This window comes from Meleagris gallopavo, chromosome 12 (assembly GCF_905368555.1).
Source record: "Meleagris gallopavo chromosome 12, MGAL_WU_HG_1.1, whole genome shotgun sequence".
In the NCBI taxonomy this organism is placed as follows: domain Eukaryota; kingdom Metazoa; phylum Chordata; class Aves; order Galliformes; family Phasianidae; genus Meleagris; species Meleagris gallopavo.
The window spans coordinates 16,557,561-16,580,026 of NC_139415.1; the positions used below are offsets into that span (position 1 = coordinate 16,557,561).

Below are 22,466 nucleotides of genomic sequence, written 5' to 3' on the forward strand. Positions count from 1 at the left end.
ACCTGTTAACACACAGGAACTGTTTATTTTGGCCAGATTGTGTAGATTCTGTGTGCCAGGTTATAAATAAAATAACGTTCAATACTCTAAACATTCTGTGATACAAATTCCTGGCTCAGCATAAATACAGATCTTTTGCATGTGGCTGGTTCTTAAATCACGCTCCAGCACTGACACCATTAAATTCATGCATCTCTGACACGGTGTATCTATAAATATTTGTAATTCCCAATCATAATGCAAAAAATGCAATTGCAGATAAGCCAATTTGCCCATCATGGGCCTCTGCTTCAGTGGACTTTGCTTGGTGGAGTTTGGGTTTTTGGAAAGCAAAATGCAACTACTGTATCCCAGTGGTTTCTGCACATGCCATACATTCCAGAACAAAAGTAGGCCTTCTGTTTCAAGAGCAGAACAGTTACAAAGATAAGATAAAAGCAGACTGGAATATAATATTCCTGGGAAATTTCAAGTCTTTATACAAACATGAAGTTGGTAATGTAAGGACGTTTTATGACCAACACTGGCAAAGGCTGAATTTCTTATATTGCTGGGCCCCCTTCCCAAGCAAAACTACCTGCTACTTTAAGATCAGAATGCAAATACAGAGCAGATTCTGCACTGGTTTAATCCACTGCATATAGGAATTAATTCCACTGATGTCACCAGAGAAACTAAGTTCAGACAGATCTAAATGAAGGTGAAATCCAGCCCTAAGGAAGGGACTGATGGTTTTGGCTCTGCCTTTAAATAGAGGGCATACTTTCATCTCAGGTGGTTGAAGTAAGTCTGGGCCTGGATTGCGCTGTGTAGGTCTCAGAATAGCATGAGATTCAGCTGCACAGCTCTAGTTTTGCATCTGTGGTAATAAAATGGTATACCATCAGACTCTGCAAGCAAGATCTGAGAAGGGCAAAGAATTCAGCAGTGTGTGCCGTCAGTTAACCTTTGTCTCTGTGTGACTTTGCTAAGGCTTCCACGTTCTACTTAATAACAGTTCTCCCAGACCCTCAAACTTACCACCCATGTAATAAGAGGTATAAGGCTCAGCTATCAGCTGTGTATTGATGCTTTGAGGGAGACCAAACTTTCACCACATCTTCTCTTTGTGAGATTTGTCTTTTTCGCAGTGACTAGGTTTCTAATTTGAAGTCTCAATACTTAACTGATACACATACTTGAAGAAAGAAAACATCTACTATTTTCCTTTTGGGCTGCCCAGGCAGGGCATGCGATTCCTCCTGAGCTCCCCGAAGTCCTGGCAGATACTGTTAATGAACTTCTTTTTGTAGAAGTCAACCTGTTAGCCAGATTGATTCGGAGCTGGTTTTTTTTTGAAACACGTAAAACAGTTTCCAGCACTGCACATGAAGTGGCCTTTTAATGCAAAGAGTTGAGTTGATGGATGAATTTTGGCCTATGGTGAGAATCTTCATTTTTAGGGTGGAAGTTGTGTGGGTTTAGCCACTGAATGGAAAAGAAGTCCATTAATATTCATTTCAAACCTGTTTGTTGACACATCCACAAGCCTGTGTTGCAGTATTTGGGTCACAAATGGCATAAAGGGAAAGTTTAAATCCCAGCAAAAAGCATCAATCAAAAGCTTCATTTCATAATTTAAACTGCAGAACAGACTACACATGGAAGCATAGCATACTGAACATCTTTGGATTTAAAGAGAAAATACCGTGCACTGCTCACTGGTACCTTAGACCAATCGCCTGTTTTCCATTCATAACAGCCTGTGTGATCCTCACATTCTTCCTCGTCTCTTGGCCTGGTGGCTGCATCACATTTTCCTTGAGAGTTTGTACATGTTACTGTTCTTTTTTGGATCCCTTTGCCACAGTCTGCTGAACACTACAAAACAACAGGTATGTTTTATTATTTCTAGGAATCATGCAACAGAATTTTTATTTTTGTAACATATCTAAAAGGAAAACTTAGCTTTATGCACACAAAACCTGATAACTTGCAAAATTTTTCCCCAACAACTGAAACCACTTTCAAACATGATTAATCTGAACAATATGAGACACACTTCTGTGATCTTTTACTTATGAAAAATAGCATTGTGCTAGAAATAGTGTTACTAAATAACTAAATCTTGCATTTAAGAGCTCATTATTCATAACAGAACAGACACCTTTCAGTATCACAGGAGTAAAACAATGACGAAAAATGCACTTTATGTAGTAGGAGATTGTGTTTAACAAACCAGCTCTGAAGTACTGTTCGTATGCACCATGGTGAAGTCACTGCTCTCACACACTGTTCTCACGTGCACACGTGTGATGACCTTCACTCTTCGAACTGCCCACTTCCTCGTCATCACAATGTTAATTTCAAAGAACTGAAGTGTACAAAGCAGATCGCTCAGCAGAGACACCACTCAGTGAACCACAGTGCTGTCATCACCTTCCCACCTTGGCCAGCAAGTTGTCCACATTCATCACATTCATTTCAGGTACAAAAGATGGGTTCCTCAACATCAAAAGCATAACCAGGGACTGTGGGAATGCAGCAGGCTATGAGGGCTGCTAGGATCAGTTGCTGGAGAAAGACTTGATTCAAGCATTTGGGCACTAGTAACAAACATCCATGCAAGTGAGCAAATATTGTCCACAAATATTTTAATGCTTAGACGCTGTTATTTATGCACTTTGAAAAAGCAGAAATAACCGGTAGCCCATTTGCTATCTCTGACAAAAGTTGACTGGAAATTCTGTTTTACTGGTGAATTTGTCTTGACTGTAACAGGTGGGAAAAAGACACTGTTGTGAACTGAAATGGAGAAACATTTTAAATAACCAGTTCATTCACAGGTTAATAGATCTACCAATGCTGATACAGCCATCTATGTGCACGCTACAGAGCAGCACAGCTATAGTCTCTCTGCTCTTCATTTTCATGCCACTGCAATGGTTAAGAGTGAGAAATTTTCTTAAAGAGCCACTGGGGACAGGTGGATGGAAAAATGATATATGTATGAATTGAGATAAAAACTAACCTACTCTAGCATGTCAAGTTCTCCCCTTTAGGGGATCGGCACGGAAAAAGACAGTTGAGTTGACACTGAATAAATACTGAATATATGAGATATTCTGTGAGGTCTTTTGAACATAATCCAAGAAGCTTCTCCAACCAGGGGGTCTATGCTGGAAACAAGCATCAGCTTGATATAAATTACATCAAATGGACAAATCTCAGCATGCCTGTCTAATCGTCTTAAAAATACAATCCAGGCAGTTCTGACCTGCTGGCCTTGTTAAGGACATGAATGACAAGCGTTTATGAGCTGGCAAGCAAACAGACATGCCTTTAAATACTTCAGAGCACTACAAAGTGACTTCTTGAAAATCTGGGAAACCTTCCACTTAATTTACTATGTGCTGCTCATGGCATGGCCGCCTTACGGATGTAACATCTTTGTAACAAGCACAATTGTATAGCTGTGCTAGATACCAGGATGAATTCTTCCAGGCTTTGCACAATTCCAGAAACTGCTTTACTGGAATCCTCAAAATGCAAGAATTGCCAGAGAGCCAACACCGGAGCTCCCTAAATAGTACCTTAAAGCCATGAATTTGCCGTAAGCAGTACAGATTTTCCCATATTAACTATAATTTTCCTCAGCCTTCAGGGTGGACTCCTTGGGGTTGCTCTTGTTCGTCTCAAACTATAAAGAACAATATATAAAATAATTCAAATGGTCCAATTTACTACAAGTAAATGAAACTGAAGTAGGAGTATTTTTCACAGTATGAGCACTTACTTTTCCTAGACAAAAGGTTCCCAACAGATCTTTGGTTGTCACATACAAATCATTCCCTTTAAGAGGTTTTTTTTGTTCAAGTCCTCATCGTGAATTTTTTTCTAATGCATAGATTTTACACAGATTCTAAAACAAGATAGTCTACTAAGCAATATGAGGAGCCCCTTAGTGTCCAGTTTAGATAATTAGGTTTTATTTTATTAACAAATTATCTATTTGAATCCCAAAGTTTTGTAAAGGAGTATCACAACTTTGCAGTTAGGATATGACTCTTTTATTTGAAGGAAATCCATTATTTTCTTCTACTCAAGTTCCCTAACAGTAGAAACATTCACCTTTTTGTGACAGTCTCTATTTCTGTCATTAAAAATGGATTAAGTGGTACTTTGTCCAAAATAACCTCAAGTGTTTGGCAATAAAAGTGGAACTTAATTTTTTCCACACTGAAGATTGTAATGGAATTTGCTTTGAGAACACACATTTTTGATTGGGGACCAGACACCAATGTGTTCAACTGTTTTTTGTTGTATAACCAGAAGTTCAAAAACACACACAAGAAAACTGATTTATAAAATGTTATTACTACTATGATATTTTTTCCACAATATTAGAACATAATGAGTTACATAGTCACGAATACAGAAGATTTCCACTTCATAAAAAATCGTCTGTAACTTGACTTACTCCAATTAAAAACAAAAACACAGAAGTACCTAAGATTGAAAAAAGACCATGAACTCTCCAGTGACAAAATTCACCAAGTAAGGCAGGTAGGAGCTGCAATGAGAAGACTAGTCTGCTATATACACTGCTACAGCTCACCTTGTATAGCTATAAGAAATAAAAAGAGCATCATCTGAAAGGGTTATTTTTGTAACGCACGAAAGATGTATCAGAAAAATTATTAAAACTCTATGTATTTCTCCACATCTTTTCAAATCAGGTAAAAGAATCTAATGCATTAGTGAACAGGTACAGTGTCCTACTGAAAGGAAACACTACTCTCACTTAACTATCTCACTTGCCAAGCAAAGATTTTCTGTTCAAAAGGTGGACAATGGATCCACACTGTGTTTTTGTTAACTGTTCTTCAGTGCCAGATCCCTGGTATCTTATGTTCTGTGACTTTTCTAACAATAATATTTTGCAAAAGATCTTTGACAATACTTTAAACATAAGCTCCCTGTTTCAAAATAGAGACAAAAAACAATGAAATATCCTCCCCACAGAAATGGCTGTTTCTGGACAGTCTTGTAACACAGCCAGTCTGGAATGAGACTGGTAGAGACATAGGTACTGCACCAAGACTGACATTATCTTTTCATTGTTCAGATCAGGCTAACAGATACAGTATAAAATCTGACACGGAAAATCCATTAGAGGCATTATTCACAAGGTACAGACAAGGTTACCTGTATTAGCTGCGTGCTTCGTATGAACTAAAAGCATACTTCTAGTTCCTTCTGTTGCTAAACAAACTGAAGGCTGTCCAGATGACACTTTGTTCATACGTGAAATGTATTCATAATATCTGAAAATAACTTCTTAACTCTGCAACTACATGGAGACACACACTAAAGCAAAGTATAACCAGCTTTTCTATGTTCCTGGAATTACACAAGAGAGGGTTGGACAAGGCCCAAAGACTGTACATTCTCTGTAAAATGCAGCTGTTTGGTAAATCTGGTATTTTGTTTCACACCACATTTAAACAGAGCCAGAAGATCTGCTGGGTTCCTACACTTCCAGCTGTAGGTCAGTGAAATGTTTTTCCTCAGTGGTCAGACTTTTCAGATGCAAAGATATAGTTAACATAGCATGATATCTAACACTTGCCTTAATAACTCATCTGGTATGCGATACAAACCTCAGCTTCAACCTAATCATTTCAACAAAAACCAATCCTACCTAGTGCCTCAGTACTGCAAGTTACCAAGTATGCTGACTGTGAGAACTTGCTTAACTTCAAGCTCTTGGCTAGATTAGGGCAGCGTATCCAGAACTGTGTGCTGTCTGGCTTCTCTCTTGGGTCAAGTTCTTACCTTTGACCACTCTGATGCTTCCCAAATTGAGAGGCAGTCCCGTCCTTCACAGCTTTGTACTGTTGCTGGTTTGTTGCCAAGGCAGTAGAGGTCTCTTGTGTTAACATAGGTGCCATTTTGCAGCTGATAAACACAAGTCACTTCCCGATGCTGGATACCTTTCTCACAAGTGGCAGAGCAGGGACTCCAATGGCCAGTTACCCACCTGGGAAGGAGACATAGAGGGAATATTAAAAAAAAAAAAAAAAAAAAAAAAAAAAAAAAAAAAAAAAAAGTAGGATAAAATATTGTGCTTAACTTAAAAACAGAGAAAGAAGAAATTGGCAATTCTTGCTAGGTTTGTGGGTTCTCCAGTGTTGCTGTACTACTGTCAGACTGAGATCTGGCCTGAAGTGTGTAGAGCAGAAAGGAGCTGTGTACAGGTGAATATCTACTCTTGATTCCATGCTAGACAGAAACACCATTCATAGAATTAGGGACCTTAAAAATGGGGAATAATTGCCTGTGGCCATTGTTAGCAAATTTGAATACTATTTAACTGCTGCTCAACAAATACTTAAAAATACAAGATTGCTCCACTAGAAAGGAATCTGCACCACTGATTCAAGGCTGCCATAAGGATACACCATAACACAGACCGGATGGGAGTGGGGGATACTTACCTATAACCATTATTTTTCTGAGCTTTGGGATTCATTCACTTTGTAAGCACATTTCAGTTGCCATTTGCTTTCCCTTTGATCAAATGTGCTGGGAACAAATATATGAACATCGTTTTGGTTTGTTTGTTTGCTTTGTTTTCTCTTTAAAGGCTCACAATGCTGTGAGGTGTTTGGGTTCCTCCAGTGTAAGGGATGGCTGCTATGAGCAGACCCCTGCTGTGGCCATGCATCCTTCTAGCTCAGTGCAAGGCTGACTGAAAGGCTCCATAACAAGATGCTCTGGCAGCATCACTGTAGTTAAAAAGCTGGTCTACGTGGCAGTGGATAAAATGTCTGAGAAGAATCTGAATTAGGAGGTATACAGAGAGGGACAATTATTTCCTAAAGACAAGCAGCATCCATTTTCATACTTCCTGTAATCTGTCAATGAGAAACATGGTCTTTGTAATTACAGGCATTCCTGGATGAAGTGAATGATGGGAACAATAACTGTAGGCACTAGGCACCGGAAGGCTATCATCACCAGGTAATTGACCTTCTAGCCTGTTATTTAGGACTGTCATCTGGATTAGCATCCTAATACCATGAATCTTTTACTTGTCACCCAATCCTGGGTTGCCTGTTATGATAAGGACCAAAATAAGAACACTCGAATATAAAAGTCTGCTTAGAAATATTGTTTCATTTTACTGAAGTTTCCAGTAGTCAAGGTAGAGCAACACATGACACCTTACTAGTAACACTTCTTCTGAATTTGCACCATAACGCCTCAAAAATCTAACAACTCTTTCTCTTTCTGACATTTGTGAGTGGGGAAAAATCATTTCAAAACAATTTGCAGAAACATCTTCATTTGGTGCAATTGGCATGAATTCATTTGCCAGCTGCTGTGACTGGTGACCTACTGAGACAGCACTGACGACAGTGAAGGCAGAAACCAATTGGTTTGAGCAGAACAGGATCAGGAAGGCTGGCCACCTGTCTTTTGTGGAACAGAGCCCCATTCAAATGTTCCTTTGCAGAAAAGCAGTTGACACATCTGTGAATTTCTGTTAGCTAAAACAGCTCACAAACTACCAAACATTCTCTAGACAGTCATTTTGGTGCATCACTGTGGCTGAGTACTTGCTATTTACTTATGGAATGGGAAAATGCCAGCTGAATAATTGAATACTGAGACTGAGACTGACAAAAATAGACTTCAAGTGGAGAAAAATTAATAGCCAGGCTCCCTTGCTATCAGCTGGGCTGCGCCCTGCTAGAGCCCACGTGTAAGCAGCTATTGAGCCAGGTGAAGGAACCGTTCAGTAAGGGCACAAAGGGGGAAAAAGTAACTTTGCTTTATGAGCTGAATGTGAGTCACAAGGCCAGGAAGGGTTTCTGTACAGGCTCCACTGAACTAATATTCACTTCAGCACCATGCTCTCACTGTGATCTACAGCTACTGGCAAAAGAAAAAGGGACTGAAAGCAAAGGAGAAAGATAAAAATACATTCTTGGCAGAAGCTGCCTGTGTGCTTTCATTTAGGATGGGCAGCACGCTGCATGCCAACTATTTCCAAGATGCCGTAAGAAGTCAGGTTATGACTTTCCCTTCAGGAAGAAAAATTCCTTTTTCTATTTTTCTTTTGTTACTTCTGTGGAGGGGAGAAGTCACCTCATTTCTACCCTGCTGAGTGATCTCTGTTTAGGGCTGCTGCAGCACACACACACGCATAGGTCAGTGAGACAGAAAGAACAAGTGTCATCATCAACATGAGAAGACTGCACAGAGCATCAGTCAGAACCTAGAGAATCAACAGAAAGCCATGGCTCAGGTCATTTCTGATCTTGTCTGTGGTAAAAATGTCATCACCCCCAGCGTTTTCATTACAGTGGTATCTATATGGCCAGCTTCAGCTACACATCCACCACATCCATCCCTGATCCTAGCCTGTGTTCACTGATGGGTACAAAGAAGATGGGGCACGCTATAAAGGATCTGTGAAATCTCACAGCCTACTTGTCCTACTGCTGAGACTATTATTTTATTGCCCGAAAGACACTAAAGATTTTTTAATCGCTTTGACAGGATTTCAACATCTTAGCACACTACCAAACTGAACAGACAAAAGATTTGTAGTTAAAATGGTTAAATATGAAAATTCCTGTCAGTTTCAGAATTAGTAAAGGAACATGCAGCATGGTATTCGTAAAATTACTATTTGCAAGTAATAAATAAGCTAGGAAGACAAATGAGATGCACAAATAGCAGCAATCATTGTTACTATTAAATTACACTGCAGACATTTTCCTCTCTATGCTGTTATTACATCTTTTGAACACTTCTAGATAAGAGACTTAATTTTCATTTTCAAAAAAAGTTTAGGTATTTTTCTTATGACAATGTCAAAAACAATTCCAGTGTTCAAGCACAGAACTCCAAAGTCAGCTCTGTGTTATTAACCAAGCTCATTAACAATCGTACACTCAGCCATTTGTATAATGTAGACCATTCGGCTTTATCCATGCTTTTTTTTTCCTCTCTGTTTTGCAATCTTACATCTATGGAAGATTCAAGGGTTAGATGATCCCTTCTGCTGGTTAGATTTATGAAGAAAGTGGTAAGCTCTTAAGTAGAGATTTTTTAACCCAGAGAGTGGCTGTCTTTCTAGCTAAAAAATGCACTGTAGGGTCTGTTTTTCTCTAGCCTCAGAAGTCTGGGATGGGCAGAACATGCAATCTGAGAGAGCTGTTTTAAATCTTTATCTTCTGAGTCTTCTTCAACCTCTGACCTCTCTGTATCTCTGTTAAGAAACTGGGAGTTCTTCTCATCTGCTTTTGCAACAACCATCTGGCAGGCTCCTGGAGCAAATGTGAAATATCTTTAAGAGGTTCAGTTCATCATTTGATCTTCATAGAGTCTGGATTAGTCATTAACATTGAATTATCTATTCTACCTACTTGCCTAAGACTCCTACATTTTCTCTAGGAAAAAAAAAAAAAAAAAAAAAGAGTTTACAGCACTATGTACATAAACCCAAAGGAGATGAAATGTCTGCAAATGACTAGTTGCAGCTAAAGATTTGGGAAAACATGCAGTGAAGAGGGTCCAGGCTGAAGGATGAGGTGGAGAAGTGCAATCAAAAGACATGTGGTCACTTATCAGAGATTTGTAACCTCAGAACAAAAAGTAGCTGTATGCTCTAGGATAAATATTGCAGCTCAGTAGGTTTCACCTGGTTATTTCTGACTTGAGCCCTGCGTAAGACTGGTGCCTGCAGGTTGGTTCTGGTCCACTAACAGAACACCCACCATATGTTTGCACATGTGCTCACTCCCCCACGGGGATTGTGTTACTTCTGTTCCCTAGCAAATGCTACACTGAAATTCATTTCCTTGCTTTGGTAGTAATAGCTTGGATTTGACCAAAGATACATTTGTAATAACATTGATAGTTCTATTTTTAGTAAACCTGGTTTTTGATTACTACTATTAGTTCAGAGCCTGCACTACCACTGAATTAAGTATCAGAGGACATTTGCTACTAAACAATATGGAGCTGATTTGAAAAATCACATTACAGATACTAATCTAAACACTCTTTTTTTTGGTTTAACGTAGGTTGTTGAGTTACTGTACAGGAGGGGACAACTCCATTTTTAATTAGAACTGGTTGTCTTTAGCTCCAGTCTTTGATGCAAAATCATGCTGAAGTTGCTGTTATTTTTCCAAGGCACCTGGATGAAATTGTGGCTCTACTGAAATCATGCACAACTCTGACTAACATCACCAGGGCCAGCATTTCACATGGAATAAGTGCAGAAAGCAGAACAGGAAAAGATTTCTGAGAATCAGTCACATGAAACTGATCATCAGATATTTTTTGCTTGTATCTATCAAATTAAGTTCATACTTGAATGCATAGAGGGATGAAATCACTGTTTACAAACAGACCCATGATTTCCATCAAATACATACGCTGTTATTGTATCTTCCTCTCTCCACACACTTCTGAAACTCTCCACTACATCTCTGCTATGCCGGGGTCAAAATAATCAGGTGAATCTTGATTTCTGGGAGCAGGTTGTGCCACACCCAGTCACAGTTGTTGCATTGGGTTTTTTTTTTGGAAAAAAAAATACAAGGAATCTAGTAGAATAATACAGCTGCTGATGTCGAAAGTAGGACTCCAAGACTAACATTCCTGTCTGATTGCCTTTATAAACAGTGCTCAGTAATTTTCCAGTACAGTAGTCATTCTGCTAGCAGACTTGCCAGCTTTCGCTCACACAGATTTCTTTTTTTTCTCTAGTGATTATCATTTTAACAGCTTTATTTCTTTTAATTTCCCATTATAAAATAGATCAGAAGACACTGTTTTGTAATTTATGCCCACTTTAGGAAGCTGTTTTTTAATTTTTTTAAAATCAAACTCTTTGATTCTCCCTCCTTTCTCCCTCAGATGGAGCAAATCACTCTGTTTCCAAAATGTCAGCGTGGCATTAATGTGACCAGTTGTCCTTGTTTGCAGCTGCCTCATTGCACTAAGGCACAAAATATCAGCATGTTAAGAGATCTTTTGCAGTGAGATCCCCCTGTCCTGATCCATGCTTGGTGTGCCGTTGGTGGGGCAGCTGGCACCCAGCTCCATTCCCTGCCATTCCATGAAGGCCGTGCAGGATATAAGCAGCATGAAGAGCATTACCACAAGCAGCAGTAGGGGTGAATTTCACCCATAATTAAATATTTTGCTAGATCATCCCACTAATCCCTTTTTGTGGGTAAAGATTACACTTGGCCTGAAGAGCTTTAAACCAAAGAGGCACAGATCATTTAACATTTTAAAACAATACAGTATTCAAACATAAGGTTGTTGAGTCAAACATTATAACTGTGATGTAAGCCAGCCAGGGTGTTTACATCAAAACTAAGAAACCTGTCTCATGATTCCATGTGAAAACTAATGCCAAATAAACTTCAGCTCCAGCCAGCCATCTTAAATTATTTGATGTAAATGCATTTACCAGTAGCCAACAAACCCTCCTAATTTTATCCTCTGCTTATTCCCAAGCCTTTTCTCTTACTTCGTTTCCAGAATTGCCTCAATGAGCTGAGTTACTGGATTTCCTTGGAAATATCTTTTTGTCTTTCAGTAGCTAATTAACTCCTGACTGCCTGTTGCTGTACTTAACGAGCTGCTTACAACACAGAATGCACATGATTTTGTCTCCTTCCAGTGGATGGTGATAACCAGACGTGCCCACGATAGGACATCAGTTACCCACAGCAGCTACTCACAAGGGTACCCAGTTAGTATCATCCTTCTGTTCTGCAGCATTTGGCTTCGTCTGCAAGCCCTGCTAGAGCCCAAAGAGCAGCCAGCAGGGCGCAGCATCGCCTGCTCGCTCAGCCTGCAGCCACCCGGCCTTGCACCGCGTCCAGCACAGTCCTGGCAAATTCATTAGACTGATTTGAGAAATCCCAACTCCAATTTTGGGAAGTGCTTCAAAATGAGCTCTTACGTGGTACCTCCTTGGATCAGAGGGTGCTAACATTACTATTTATGCCAGATTTCCAGCAGGCTAAAATGATTTGAAACCATCCCCATAGCTATTCTTTTTTTTTTCTTTTTTTTTTTTCTTTTCCATGTAACCAAAATCAGAATACACAAAAAGGAATGTTTCTTAGCATAAGGCACAGATAAGGTTTTGAACTCTATGCCAGTGGATCTTAAGGATGATAAGGATTTGTCCTGGTTTCAAAACAGTCTGAAAACACTGATGAAATTGCATACCCGTTAAATACATAGCATCCACTCCAGCTCTGCCCCTTAACATATACTCCCAATACGTCCCTCCACTTCAGTATAATTTCCATACAGCCTTGTAAGTAACTTCTTAATTTTCTCAAGGAGTTTTCCACTAGAGAGCTCTCCTGAATTTTGTGGATTTTTTTTTGCAAGACTTTCACCTTGCAAAATAAGATCAATAGTTTTCTGCTCCTCATCTAGTGTGATAACTCAAATAATGTGATGCAAACAGATTGGAATTGAGGAGACTAGACTGAACACAGCAGGCAGATGGACTCATCTGACTACAGACCAGGTCATACTACTCCAAAAGAATTTTCCCTGTAACTGTCAGTGACCATCATCATCCCTGAGCTGAGGAAATGACTGAGGTCCACTGGCAGGCACTGTCAGCCCTCACACACTAAGGCAAAGCATGCTCTGAGTGGTCACTAGCCTTCTGGGCAAGCGTGCAAGGTGCTGAGCCAGCTGAGGCCTTGCCTGACTCCTGTAACTGGTTTCCTTTTATACGCAGCAGGAATCACTGTGGTGCATGAGCCTTTGGACAGCACAGTATTGGATTCCTGCCTGCAGATGGAAAAGTGAAAGGGGACTAGAAGAAAGAAAGAACGAAAGAAAGAAGCGATCCGTATAACCACAGGCCTGACCTCAGCTGCGTGCCAGCTTTGAGAACAGATTTGAAGGGAAACAATAATCAAGGATACGGTGGTAAATGGAAAATAGGAAAAATGCAACATAGACTTCCTCCAGGCAGACCAGGCTAAACTAAGTGGGTGTGTTTCTTTGATTAAAGTAACTGCTTTTCCAGACTGTGGAAACATGGTAGATTTAATTGATTTGGTTATCAGTAAAGAACTCCTTCTGCTGCACTGGAAATGCTTAAGCAAGTTGGAGAAACTGGCCATGTGCTGAAAAACATGTATATCAATGTGCATGGTAGGTGAAAGCCACAGCGCAGTGCTGTAAAGGAAGCATCAGGTATGAAGGGAACTCAGATCAAATACCAGCGGACTTCCTGAAAGCACTGTCTTACTTTTGATGATTTTGGCACAGAACTGCTGAAAGACTGGTGAAAAACACTGCTGACAGTGCGAAGTCTAGAAGCATTCTCTATGGTGTGGAGAAATAGGGTATCACAGAAGATAAACTGAACAAACTTGAGTACTGCAATAAAACAGATAGGTTGAAAACAGCATACCTTGCAAGGTTGTATACTTAGGGACTAATAACAAGCATATGCTAAAGAAAGATTCGTATGTTGAAACGAATGATGGCAAAACATTCAGAATGACTCTAAACCATAAATGTGATGCAACCATGAAGAAAGCAAAGAATACATCAGCATTGTTACTGACAATGAAGATAGGCAAGTATGAATGCAACTTTGTAAGGGTTAGATGAAACTGAGCCTTGGATTTTCCATGCAGTTCTGGCCACCTATGTACTCACATGATGCACTTACACAATTTAAATTATGGCTTGAGTGCAGAACATGAGCAAGGCGACAAAGATAAGTGAGAATCCATGGACAGTCTCTCATCCAAAATGAAGTTAGAGAAAAATAATGGATTTATCCTAGCAAAATGATAGAAGATAAACTGGATTGCTGTATCATATGGCATTACACATAAAGAGAAGAGCTAGTGAGCAAATAAACAGACCTGAACAAATAGAACAAGAACAAATAGCTGAAAAAGGACAATGAAGATTGGAAATAAAAGTTCTTGACCCACACAAACAGCAAGGTCACAGAAAAGTCTTCCAGCAAGGGAAGTAGGCTGCAGAGCAAAATTGTTTTATGGAAACTAGTGTATAACATGCCACTAGTAGTACCAGAAAACTAACCCTTGGACTCAAAGATGCTTTCAAGTCCTGAACAGTGAAAATAAGGGCTCAGGTCTCCTGTGGTTTTCTGTGGATGAAGGCAGGGATTTCTGGCTGTTCATGCTGCTGTTAAGCATCTGTTTAGGAACAGCACATATTCAGCAGGTCCCTAGAAGGACTCAACCTCTATTAAAATCTGTTACAGCAAAGACAAGGAAAATTAACAGTGTTTGATACAGACCACAGCAACTCTAACAGTTGGGGAATTTCACGTTTTTGGTTCTTTTTCTGCTTTAGAGGGGAGCATTTTCATATCCATAAACCCAACCATGCATGCTGAAGTGTGTGGCCACTGGCCGACCTATGTTTTCAGTAATAACAGCTGATGTGATCTGTGATTTCTGAATCTTGTGCCAACATGAGTGCTGGGTTTGCCTATATATTTGGGTTGGTGTTCAGTGTGCTGGAAGCAACCCATACGCACCGCATGCAAGAATCCAGATTCCATCTGGTTACAGCAGGGTTTTGTAAAAAAATATCTAAAGAGCTAGGCAAAGGATTAGAATAAAGAGGTGCTAATAGGGTGCAGTTGGGACAGGAAAGGAAGCTGTAAAGAATTTAATGGAAAAAGAGGGTCAAGGAACATAAAAAATAAAATAAGAAGAAAAAGAGGCATTTTTTTAAAAGGTGAAAGAGTAACAATAATAAAGAATGAAAGATTCTTTTTTTTGCCAGTTTCAACAAAACTCTTAAGAAAATTCTGTTCTCTGAAATTTGATTTCAAAACATGTCAGTATATCCAATCCTTTTTTTCAGTCTGTTTTGTTTTTTTCAGATGCTGTGTTGCAGTTGCAGAGCTCTAATCTCCTTGGCCTCATGAAACTACTGTCCTCTACCCCACAATATTTGGCTCTCCCAAGAGGTGGCTGAAGTTCAAAGGGATGTATAATTTGCAAAGCACTTTGAGATCATGCTGGAAGAAATACACTGTTATTAATATCATATACTTTTTTTTCTCTCCAGATCATTTTATATATAACATAGGTTACTTTTTATTTTTATTACAATCTCAGCATCAATAGTTCTCTCTGTCTCCTCCATTTGTACGACATGACCTCACTCCATCCCGAGGAGTTTGCAGACCACATTATAAGTGAATTAAGAGAAGATGCAAAGAGTGTGGGATAATGAATTAAAGTCACACAGCATACCCAAAAATGAAACAGAGACCGAGGGTCCAATGACTGTGTCCTGGGTTCTGGCCATTACACCTTTCCTTTGAGACAAATTCTCTGTAAGATGATTCCCCTACACTTTGAGTAAAAATGTAAATGTATAGAAAAATGCACAAAACAGAGCAGACCTACTGCTGAAAGAAAAGCATTATTCTTTCTTCTGCTCAGGTAAAGGGCTTAGGTCTGAGTGGAAATGGGAAAGGACCTTATTGTAACAAGATGCTACAGTAATTTTACTTCAAACCCTAAAACAAATTCAGGGTTTATTAAGAAAGAAAAAAAAAAAATCATTGACATGGTGAAAGAGAATGGTTTCTTTAAGATGTTCTTGGTCAGAGAATATGCTAAGCATGCATTTCTAATATCTGGGTGGGCAAACGCAAATGGAAATTTAAATTCTACAGAGGCACAGAGAATGTGCTTCTTGAAAATGTTTCCAGTCAAAAGCATGTTAAGTGTGAAAGTGTGGTCTACATAGAGGGAGCGAGGGAGTATGGTCTGTCAGATCATCGGCAAGGGGTTTGTGGCCATTTTGGGCACCAAGGGCATTTGGTATTGACTGTCACTGCTCAGACAACAGAATGTCACTGTGCTGGAGCTAATTATTCCTGCGGAGAGCTGGGCTAAATTATGGCTGTAAGTTGCCTGACAGCTCTGTACAGAAGAAGAGATAACTTGGAAAAATATTAAGGGCTACACAAAAGAACACAATTCAGATACAGTAACTGGTTTGGTCCCTTCTCAGGAGGTTGTGTGTTATTTTACCTCTCTGTGTCTCTGCCTTGAAAAGGCCGCAATATCACAGAGTAGGTATGCAACAAAGAGGAGACTTCACCAAGAGCTCAGGACCGTGGAGATCGCACTGAGAAACAGCACTGTGGGTCTTGAGGTTCTAAAGGACCTGATGGGCAAGACCTCTCTATGCAGTGCTCAGCTGATAGTGGCAAAAGCTTTTAACTTCTTCCCAAGTTTCTTTTTAAGCCTCTAACACCTGGAGCCCCTTCATATGACCTCATTGATTCACTCCAGTCTCTTCCCACTGTATTTTTAAAAAGTCTAAAAGAAACCCTGTGCGCCAAGACAGAAACACAAGCTGATGCTCCTTGTTTCAGTTTTTCAGAGAAAATGACATGATAGAAATCCCAGGAGCACTGAATTTAGGAAACTTCCTCACAGAAACGACAGTTGTTTCCCTCAAGCTACTGGGAGTTTGGCTCTCCTTATATACCTAGAAGCACACACAGTATCTCATTAAACCTTTCAGTACCACTGAAAGCATTTTGGCCACAATACTGAGCAGCTGTAATAGGTGCAGAAACAAAATGAAACCTGAAACAACCTAGTCTTATTGATGGATTACCTAACACTAGATTTTCCTGCTTCAGGGCACTTTAATCAGAATGCAGGTCCAATTAGAGGGAAATGTGTTGCTTCTCATTTCCTCTATTGTTCCTCCCAGCAGGATGAACTTTGTAGGTACATTCCCCTGGCTTCTCTGATTATACAAGATGCAACAGATAGCAAATTCCTTTTAACAGGCCTTTGTAGATATTCATGAACTTTATTCTAAGTTTATTTTGTGTTCTAACTGCTATCCAACACAGACAGTCCACCTTAGTTCACAACACTAAGCATTGCTTCAGAGCAAGAGTGAATTTTTTTGCTAGCAAATAAATACAACAAATTAATTTACTGTTCTGTGTTTTGTCATTCTGGACAGAAACTTCTCCTTTTGTACAATGCAGGAAAAAATAACTTGTCTAAAAGTGCTTGTCAAATAAAAAAAAAGTCATTTTTATTATTTTTAGAACTTTCAGTTATTATTTAATTACTACTACTGACACAGAAAACCATCCTTTGCAAGGAAAGCATATAAAATACATTTTATTTTAATTTCTTGACTTTAGCAAAATTCAGATTTGCCTTCCAAACTATGCAGGTGTTGGTAGACACTGTACAAATTTAACACCAAGAAGAGATGCTTCTTGCCTGGAGACTCCCAGTCTGAACTACTCTGCTAATACAGATCAGACATGCAAGAGAGCAGGCAAGCTATAGTAGCTTAAAGGTTGTGAGTTGTTCAGAAGTTTTTTTTGTAGCACTGTAGCACTGTTAATCAGACTCTGTGCTGGTTTAAAACAAAACAAAAATTAAATATGATGTTACTGCTATCTTGTGTGGCTTTATACTGCAAGCTGCACTATCTCCCAGGAGACATCCAAAAGGAAAAGAAAGTCATCCTCAAACAATGCACGCAGGCAGTTGCATGGAATCTGGACTTACTGGCCACACATTAAATGGACTCTGAGGTAATAAAAATCTGATCTGCTCAACAAAAGGAAATGAACATTACAGCTGGTTGCTGTAGCTAAGAATGTGTCCCAATGCTTTTAGACACTTTCACCATGTTCACCAGATGGAGACTTTGGAAATGGGTGATTTGTGAAGAAAAAGGATATTGGTTTTTATTATTTTTAACTCCTTACCGTGACTGGCAGGGGTGTGTGTTACATTTCCTGACCTGGGGCTCGGGGCGATTCACTCGTTGGCAGTCACTGTCATTCACCACTGTCATGGTCTTGTTAATAATTCGAGTACAGGACACAATTGTTTTCCGTTCACCTACAAATAAAATAAAATACTACTCTGAAAAACACAGGAGACATTGGCTAAGAAGAAAACCATGCCAACTCATTAACTAGATTTCCCTGCTATCTTTACAATATGCAATCTATACAGACATACAAACCCTGTAAGCACTCTCATCTTCCAGTTCTGTCTAACCTTTGTACAGTACTTTTTTCCCTAAGAAAACATACAAGTCTCTTATAAAATTGATTAGAAACTAGACTTGATTTTTCTAGTGTTAAATGGGAAAACAATACTGAGAACAACTTGCTTTCATTTCTGGTTCATCACATATTAGTGTCCTGTAATTACCTAGGGCAGATGCTCCAGCTATGAAAACTGAAGTCACACAATTATCTGCCCCTGATAATGGCAGGACAGTTGTATCCTGCTGCTTCCTACACATAAAAAGTAGGGTTAAAAAGGAGTAAACAGACTTCAAGAGTGATAACCTGGGCTTGTTTGTATTTCACAAAGAGGTAAAATTAACTCACAAAAATAAATTATTTCCAATTTTCCTGACTTCCAGATATGATGCCTGAATCTTGCTACTAGGAGACACCTTAGGAGTAATCAGCTTTTCTCACATAAACTATTTCTCTTGCATCAGCACTTTCACCAGGATAGTATGACACTGGATCAGCTTTCCACTGTGTGACAGCAAGAAAGCTCTGTCATGGGGCGGCATGACAGCAACCAGATGTGATGAAGAAAATGTCATCCTTGCACTATGTGACTCTGCCTTACTGCATTTTGGTTTCTCAGCTTCTCTCTTTGCGACTCTGAGTTCACAACAAATTGAGTTTATTCATCATTTACAGCAGATAATTAAAAGCAACTCAAATTCTGTTAACACAAAATTTGTACAGTCTATATAGAAGTTATCGATGGCTGAACTGACTGATGAAGTTTAGGCTCAAACTGCAGAAAGACTGAAGGGAAGAGGCCCTTCTCAGCTAGGGTAAGCACTAGAAGCATCTAACAACCAAAGGATATGAGATCAATCACCATCCAAGCAGCTACTACTAGTGGGAGCCACACTGTCAGTTAGTGATTTGATCCATGCATGCAGAACGTTTGTAACAGAAATGAAAAAGGCCTCAAACAATCTTCTGCTCATCCATGTGAGTGCTTAATGGTTCTAAGAAATTGTTTTAAAATGTGAGCAAAAGTGTCCGTTTTAAAATAAGTTTTATCTACAAAAAGAGATTCATGATTTCAGGGCAGTGAACTTGCAAATGTGAAGATGAGCACTCTCTTCCTGTGTGAAGAATAAATAAATAAATAGAATAAATAACTCAGTCTACATGTAAAGAAAAACTGGCCAGAGTGCATGGAAAAAAATCCATTTTCCTCTGGGAAAAAACTACTTCTTCCAGTACTGAAAATTCAATGGACAGTGACTAACAAACCAGTCTCTGACCTCACAGGCATCAAGCTCCCCCAGGGTTTTAGCAAAACTCTTTCAGGGATCATCTGAAAAGTGTGATTTGCTATGTACAACAAAAGTCCACTGCACATTAGGATGATCTAACGCAATCTCCAGGTGTTGTCACAGTAGCACTGTCCCTGTCTCATCCTTGGGGAAGGAAGTGTCTTTAAGTGAACATGCCTGAACACCTGTGAAAACTCTACTCCAAGAATGTGACAGAGATTTGAGATATGAGGCTGCACACAGAGCCTTAAGCCATCCATGGAGCACTAACCCAGGTGCAGTTCCAGCCTAGAGCAGCAAGCCGACAAAGCAGTGTCCCTGCCAAAATGCTGGGTGAAAATTAACTGTGGGGATGGGGATGAGAGCTGGGAGAGCTGGTGAAAATGAGCTCTCATTTGAACTCATTATGGTAATATACATTACCATGGCCAGTTTCCTTCATGCTTTGGCAACACTGCCTTCTGCAGGCACCTCCCTAATGGCTGATGTCTGCAAACACTGCATAAGTACCACCAAGCTTCCTTATGGCCTTACCTCCTCCACACTGCACACTACACCCTTCCCATCCACTGTGCGTCCAGATGTACAATGAATCCTGTTGCTTTTCTGGCTCACTTCTGTTTTCAGTAGTATAGTTTACAGGAATTGTGTATTCATAATGAATTCCGTAATTCTGGTCATGAAATAACAGCACCTGGTTCAGCAGGAAAAGAAAGACTGTTACAACACTGTGAGCTGGGAAAGTCACCAGAATGCGGGGACAATGATGCTAGAAATGCTGTCTCAGGTCAATACTTCTGTAATGTAAATAATTCATGAAAGGCAACCAAATCATTATCTATATGAACCTGAAATTTCAGTAGTGTTGGCAATATGGGGCATCTTCGAGATGCACAAACTGTTCGTGATTTATATTTAGATGTCCAAACCTGGAATTTGGTTCAAAATTATTACTTTAATATAAGACTCAAATGTGATCAGCAAGCCACCACCTGGAGAGAAATAGTAAGGCAACAGGAAGCACTAAAGCAGCAGTTTTCATATAACTGTTTATATTTCATATAAACTACTACATATAAACTAGTCACATGAACTATTATATATACTCATTTAAACTATAACTATTTATATTTCATATAAATACAGCTATTTTAATGAGTGTCTAGATTTAAAAAGTCACTCATCAGACCTGTCCTACCTTTGTTGTCCAGCAACCAGGTTGTCTCCAAGTCTCATGAACAGACTCAGGCTTTTGGTTGGGAAATTTAGTAAAGAATGGGAAAGTTCTAGATGAACGTGGTACTGTTTACAGATTATTGCAGCCTGCTCTATCCTATCCTGCCTGAAAAGTGGGGACTGAACAAAATAATCTCCAGTTATCTCTTCCAACGTCAACCATTCTGTGGCTCCAATTCTACAGCTGCAGTATTTATTGTTGCATTTGAATGGGGCTGCAGCAGTTCACAGTTTGAAAGCAGAAGAGTTTATTAACACTTCTGAAAGCACAACTGGATCCTTCTCAAAGCAAAAACAACGAACACTAAAAAAATCACGTGCCTCCTGGGCAATGTGGCACTTAAATTGAAGGAGACTATTCCTGCTGACAAGCTGTAGGAGCAGGATTTTATTGTCTCAGAAGCCTGAGGACAGCAAGAAAGAACCATATCATACAGCTGCTGGCAGCATATATATGTTTTCGTACCCCTGCACATTGCTGGAAGGAGATGAAACCTGCTTTCAGCAGCAAGCTGATTACTTCCCATGGAATCACTTATGATGTATGTCTCTAGTATTATTACTCTGAAAGTCACTATTAAAAACTGCAGAGGAACAGAGAAAAATGCTTAACTTTTCTCCACAGGCAAATGACAGGTCTGGTCCCGTCCCGATTTACCTACTGAGCTTCATTTGGCTCCCATTTCCACTGGCTTAAGTCAGAAGTCACTTGAAGACACCCAAAAAGCAGTATGAGGCCCACAAAATCTGAATTATCATACTGATACAAATATGATAGAAGTACTACTGGGATGCTGATGCAGTGGCTTCAGTTTAGCCTATAACAATATCTCAAAATCTTGCTGGCTCTTGGCACCTGCTAAATTGGAGCTGAATCTCACTGAAGAAGATATTTTAAGTACTGCTGTCATAAGTGAACAGAGCAGGTGGCCAACTAAAAAAAAAGCAAATTTACAAATGCTATTTCATCCCAACAATCTTTGCTTCCCATTAAGAATGGCAGAAATCCCTCTTACTTTACTAATAATTTCATGGAAGCTGTCAGAAGTTCTATTTAACAACAGGGACAACCCCCAACACCACACAGGGTGAAATAAGGGGTCCTGTTTGCAGGCACTGATGTCCTGGAGGTCTGTGCAAGTGAATGCTGTGGGACAACCCAAACTCAGCACTTGTGAGCTTCTCTGAGCAATGCAAAACTCCACTACAAAAATTACCTTCAGGAAGATGTGGGGAACAAATATATGGTTTTGCCTCAGCTATGGAGGGATCCTTACTACCAGAACTGAATGCCAAGGTAGAAGCCAGGTGAATGCATTTTTATTTTCTCCACAAACCAAACTATCAGGCAGTCCAGCAGCAGAGAACTCAAGTTCTGCTCTGGCTATCTTTAAGTGCATGAGATACAAACAGCTTGTTTTACAGAATTGATCAGTCGGCCTTTTCTAAAGCATCTTTATGCTTTGGGAGTGTCTGGTTGTCCTCTATTGCCAAAAAGAGATCTAGCACAAGCCTAGCTACACAAACATTAATTTCTCCAAGAAATATACTTACAGCAATGCACTTGGAGAAATGCCTTAAGTATTAAAAGCCAGCCCCTAAAAAGAAATCCTTATTATCTCAATATGGGAGCAAGACTAGTGAATCTAAAAGCCCATATGAAATCAATTTAATGCAATTTTGTAGCCACATATAATTGGTGTGTGTGTATGTGTGTATAATTGGTTTCAAATGCAGGTCACAATGGATTGACTGAAGCTTCTGGCTCTTTGTCAGGCCAGTGTATTCCACCACTGTTTGAACAACAGTTTTCTATTTAGAGGTAAGTGGTAACCATC

The 22,466-nt window shown here is 39.6% G+C and overlaps 1 protein-coding gene across 2 annotated transcripts in view; it reads right to left on the bottom strand.

The window, feature by feature from the left end:
* Nucleotides 1-22,466, bottom strand: part of ADAMTS17 (ADAM metallopeptidase with thrombospondin type 1 motif 17) — a 166,376-nt gene that overhangs the window by 18,624 nt on the left and 125,286 nt on the right. For both annotated transcript variants that reach the window (XM_085234376.1, XM_085234375.1), the window contains 4 exons: nt 19,927-20,086; nt 17,816-17,951; nt 5,818-6,022; nt 1,708-1,860 (listed from right to left, as the gene is read on the bottom strand). In XM_085234376.1, coding sequence (XP_085090502.1) covers nt 1,708-1,860; nt 5,818-6,022; nt 17,816-17,951; nt 19,927-20,086 — 654 coding nt within the window. The remainder of the gene's footprint in view (nt 1-1,707; nt 1,861-5,817; nt 6,023-17,815; nt 17,952-19,926; nt 20,087-22,466) is intronic.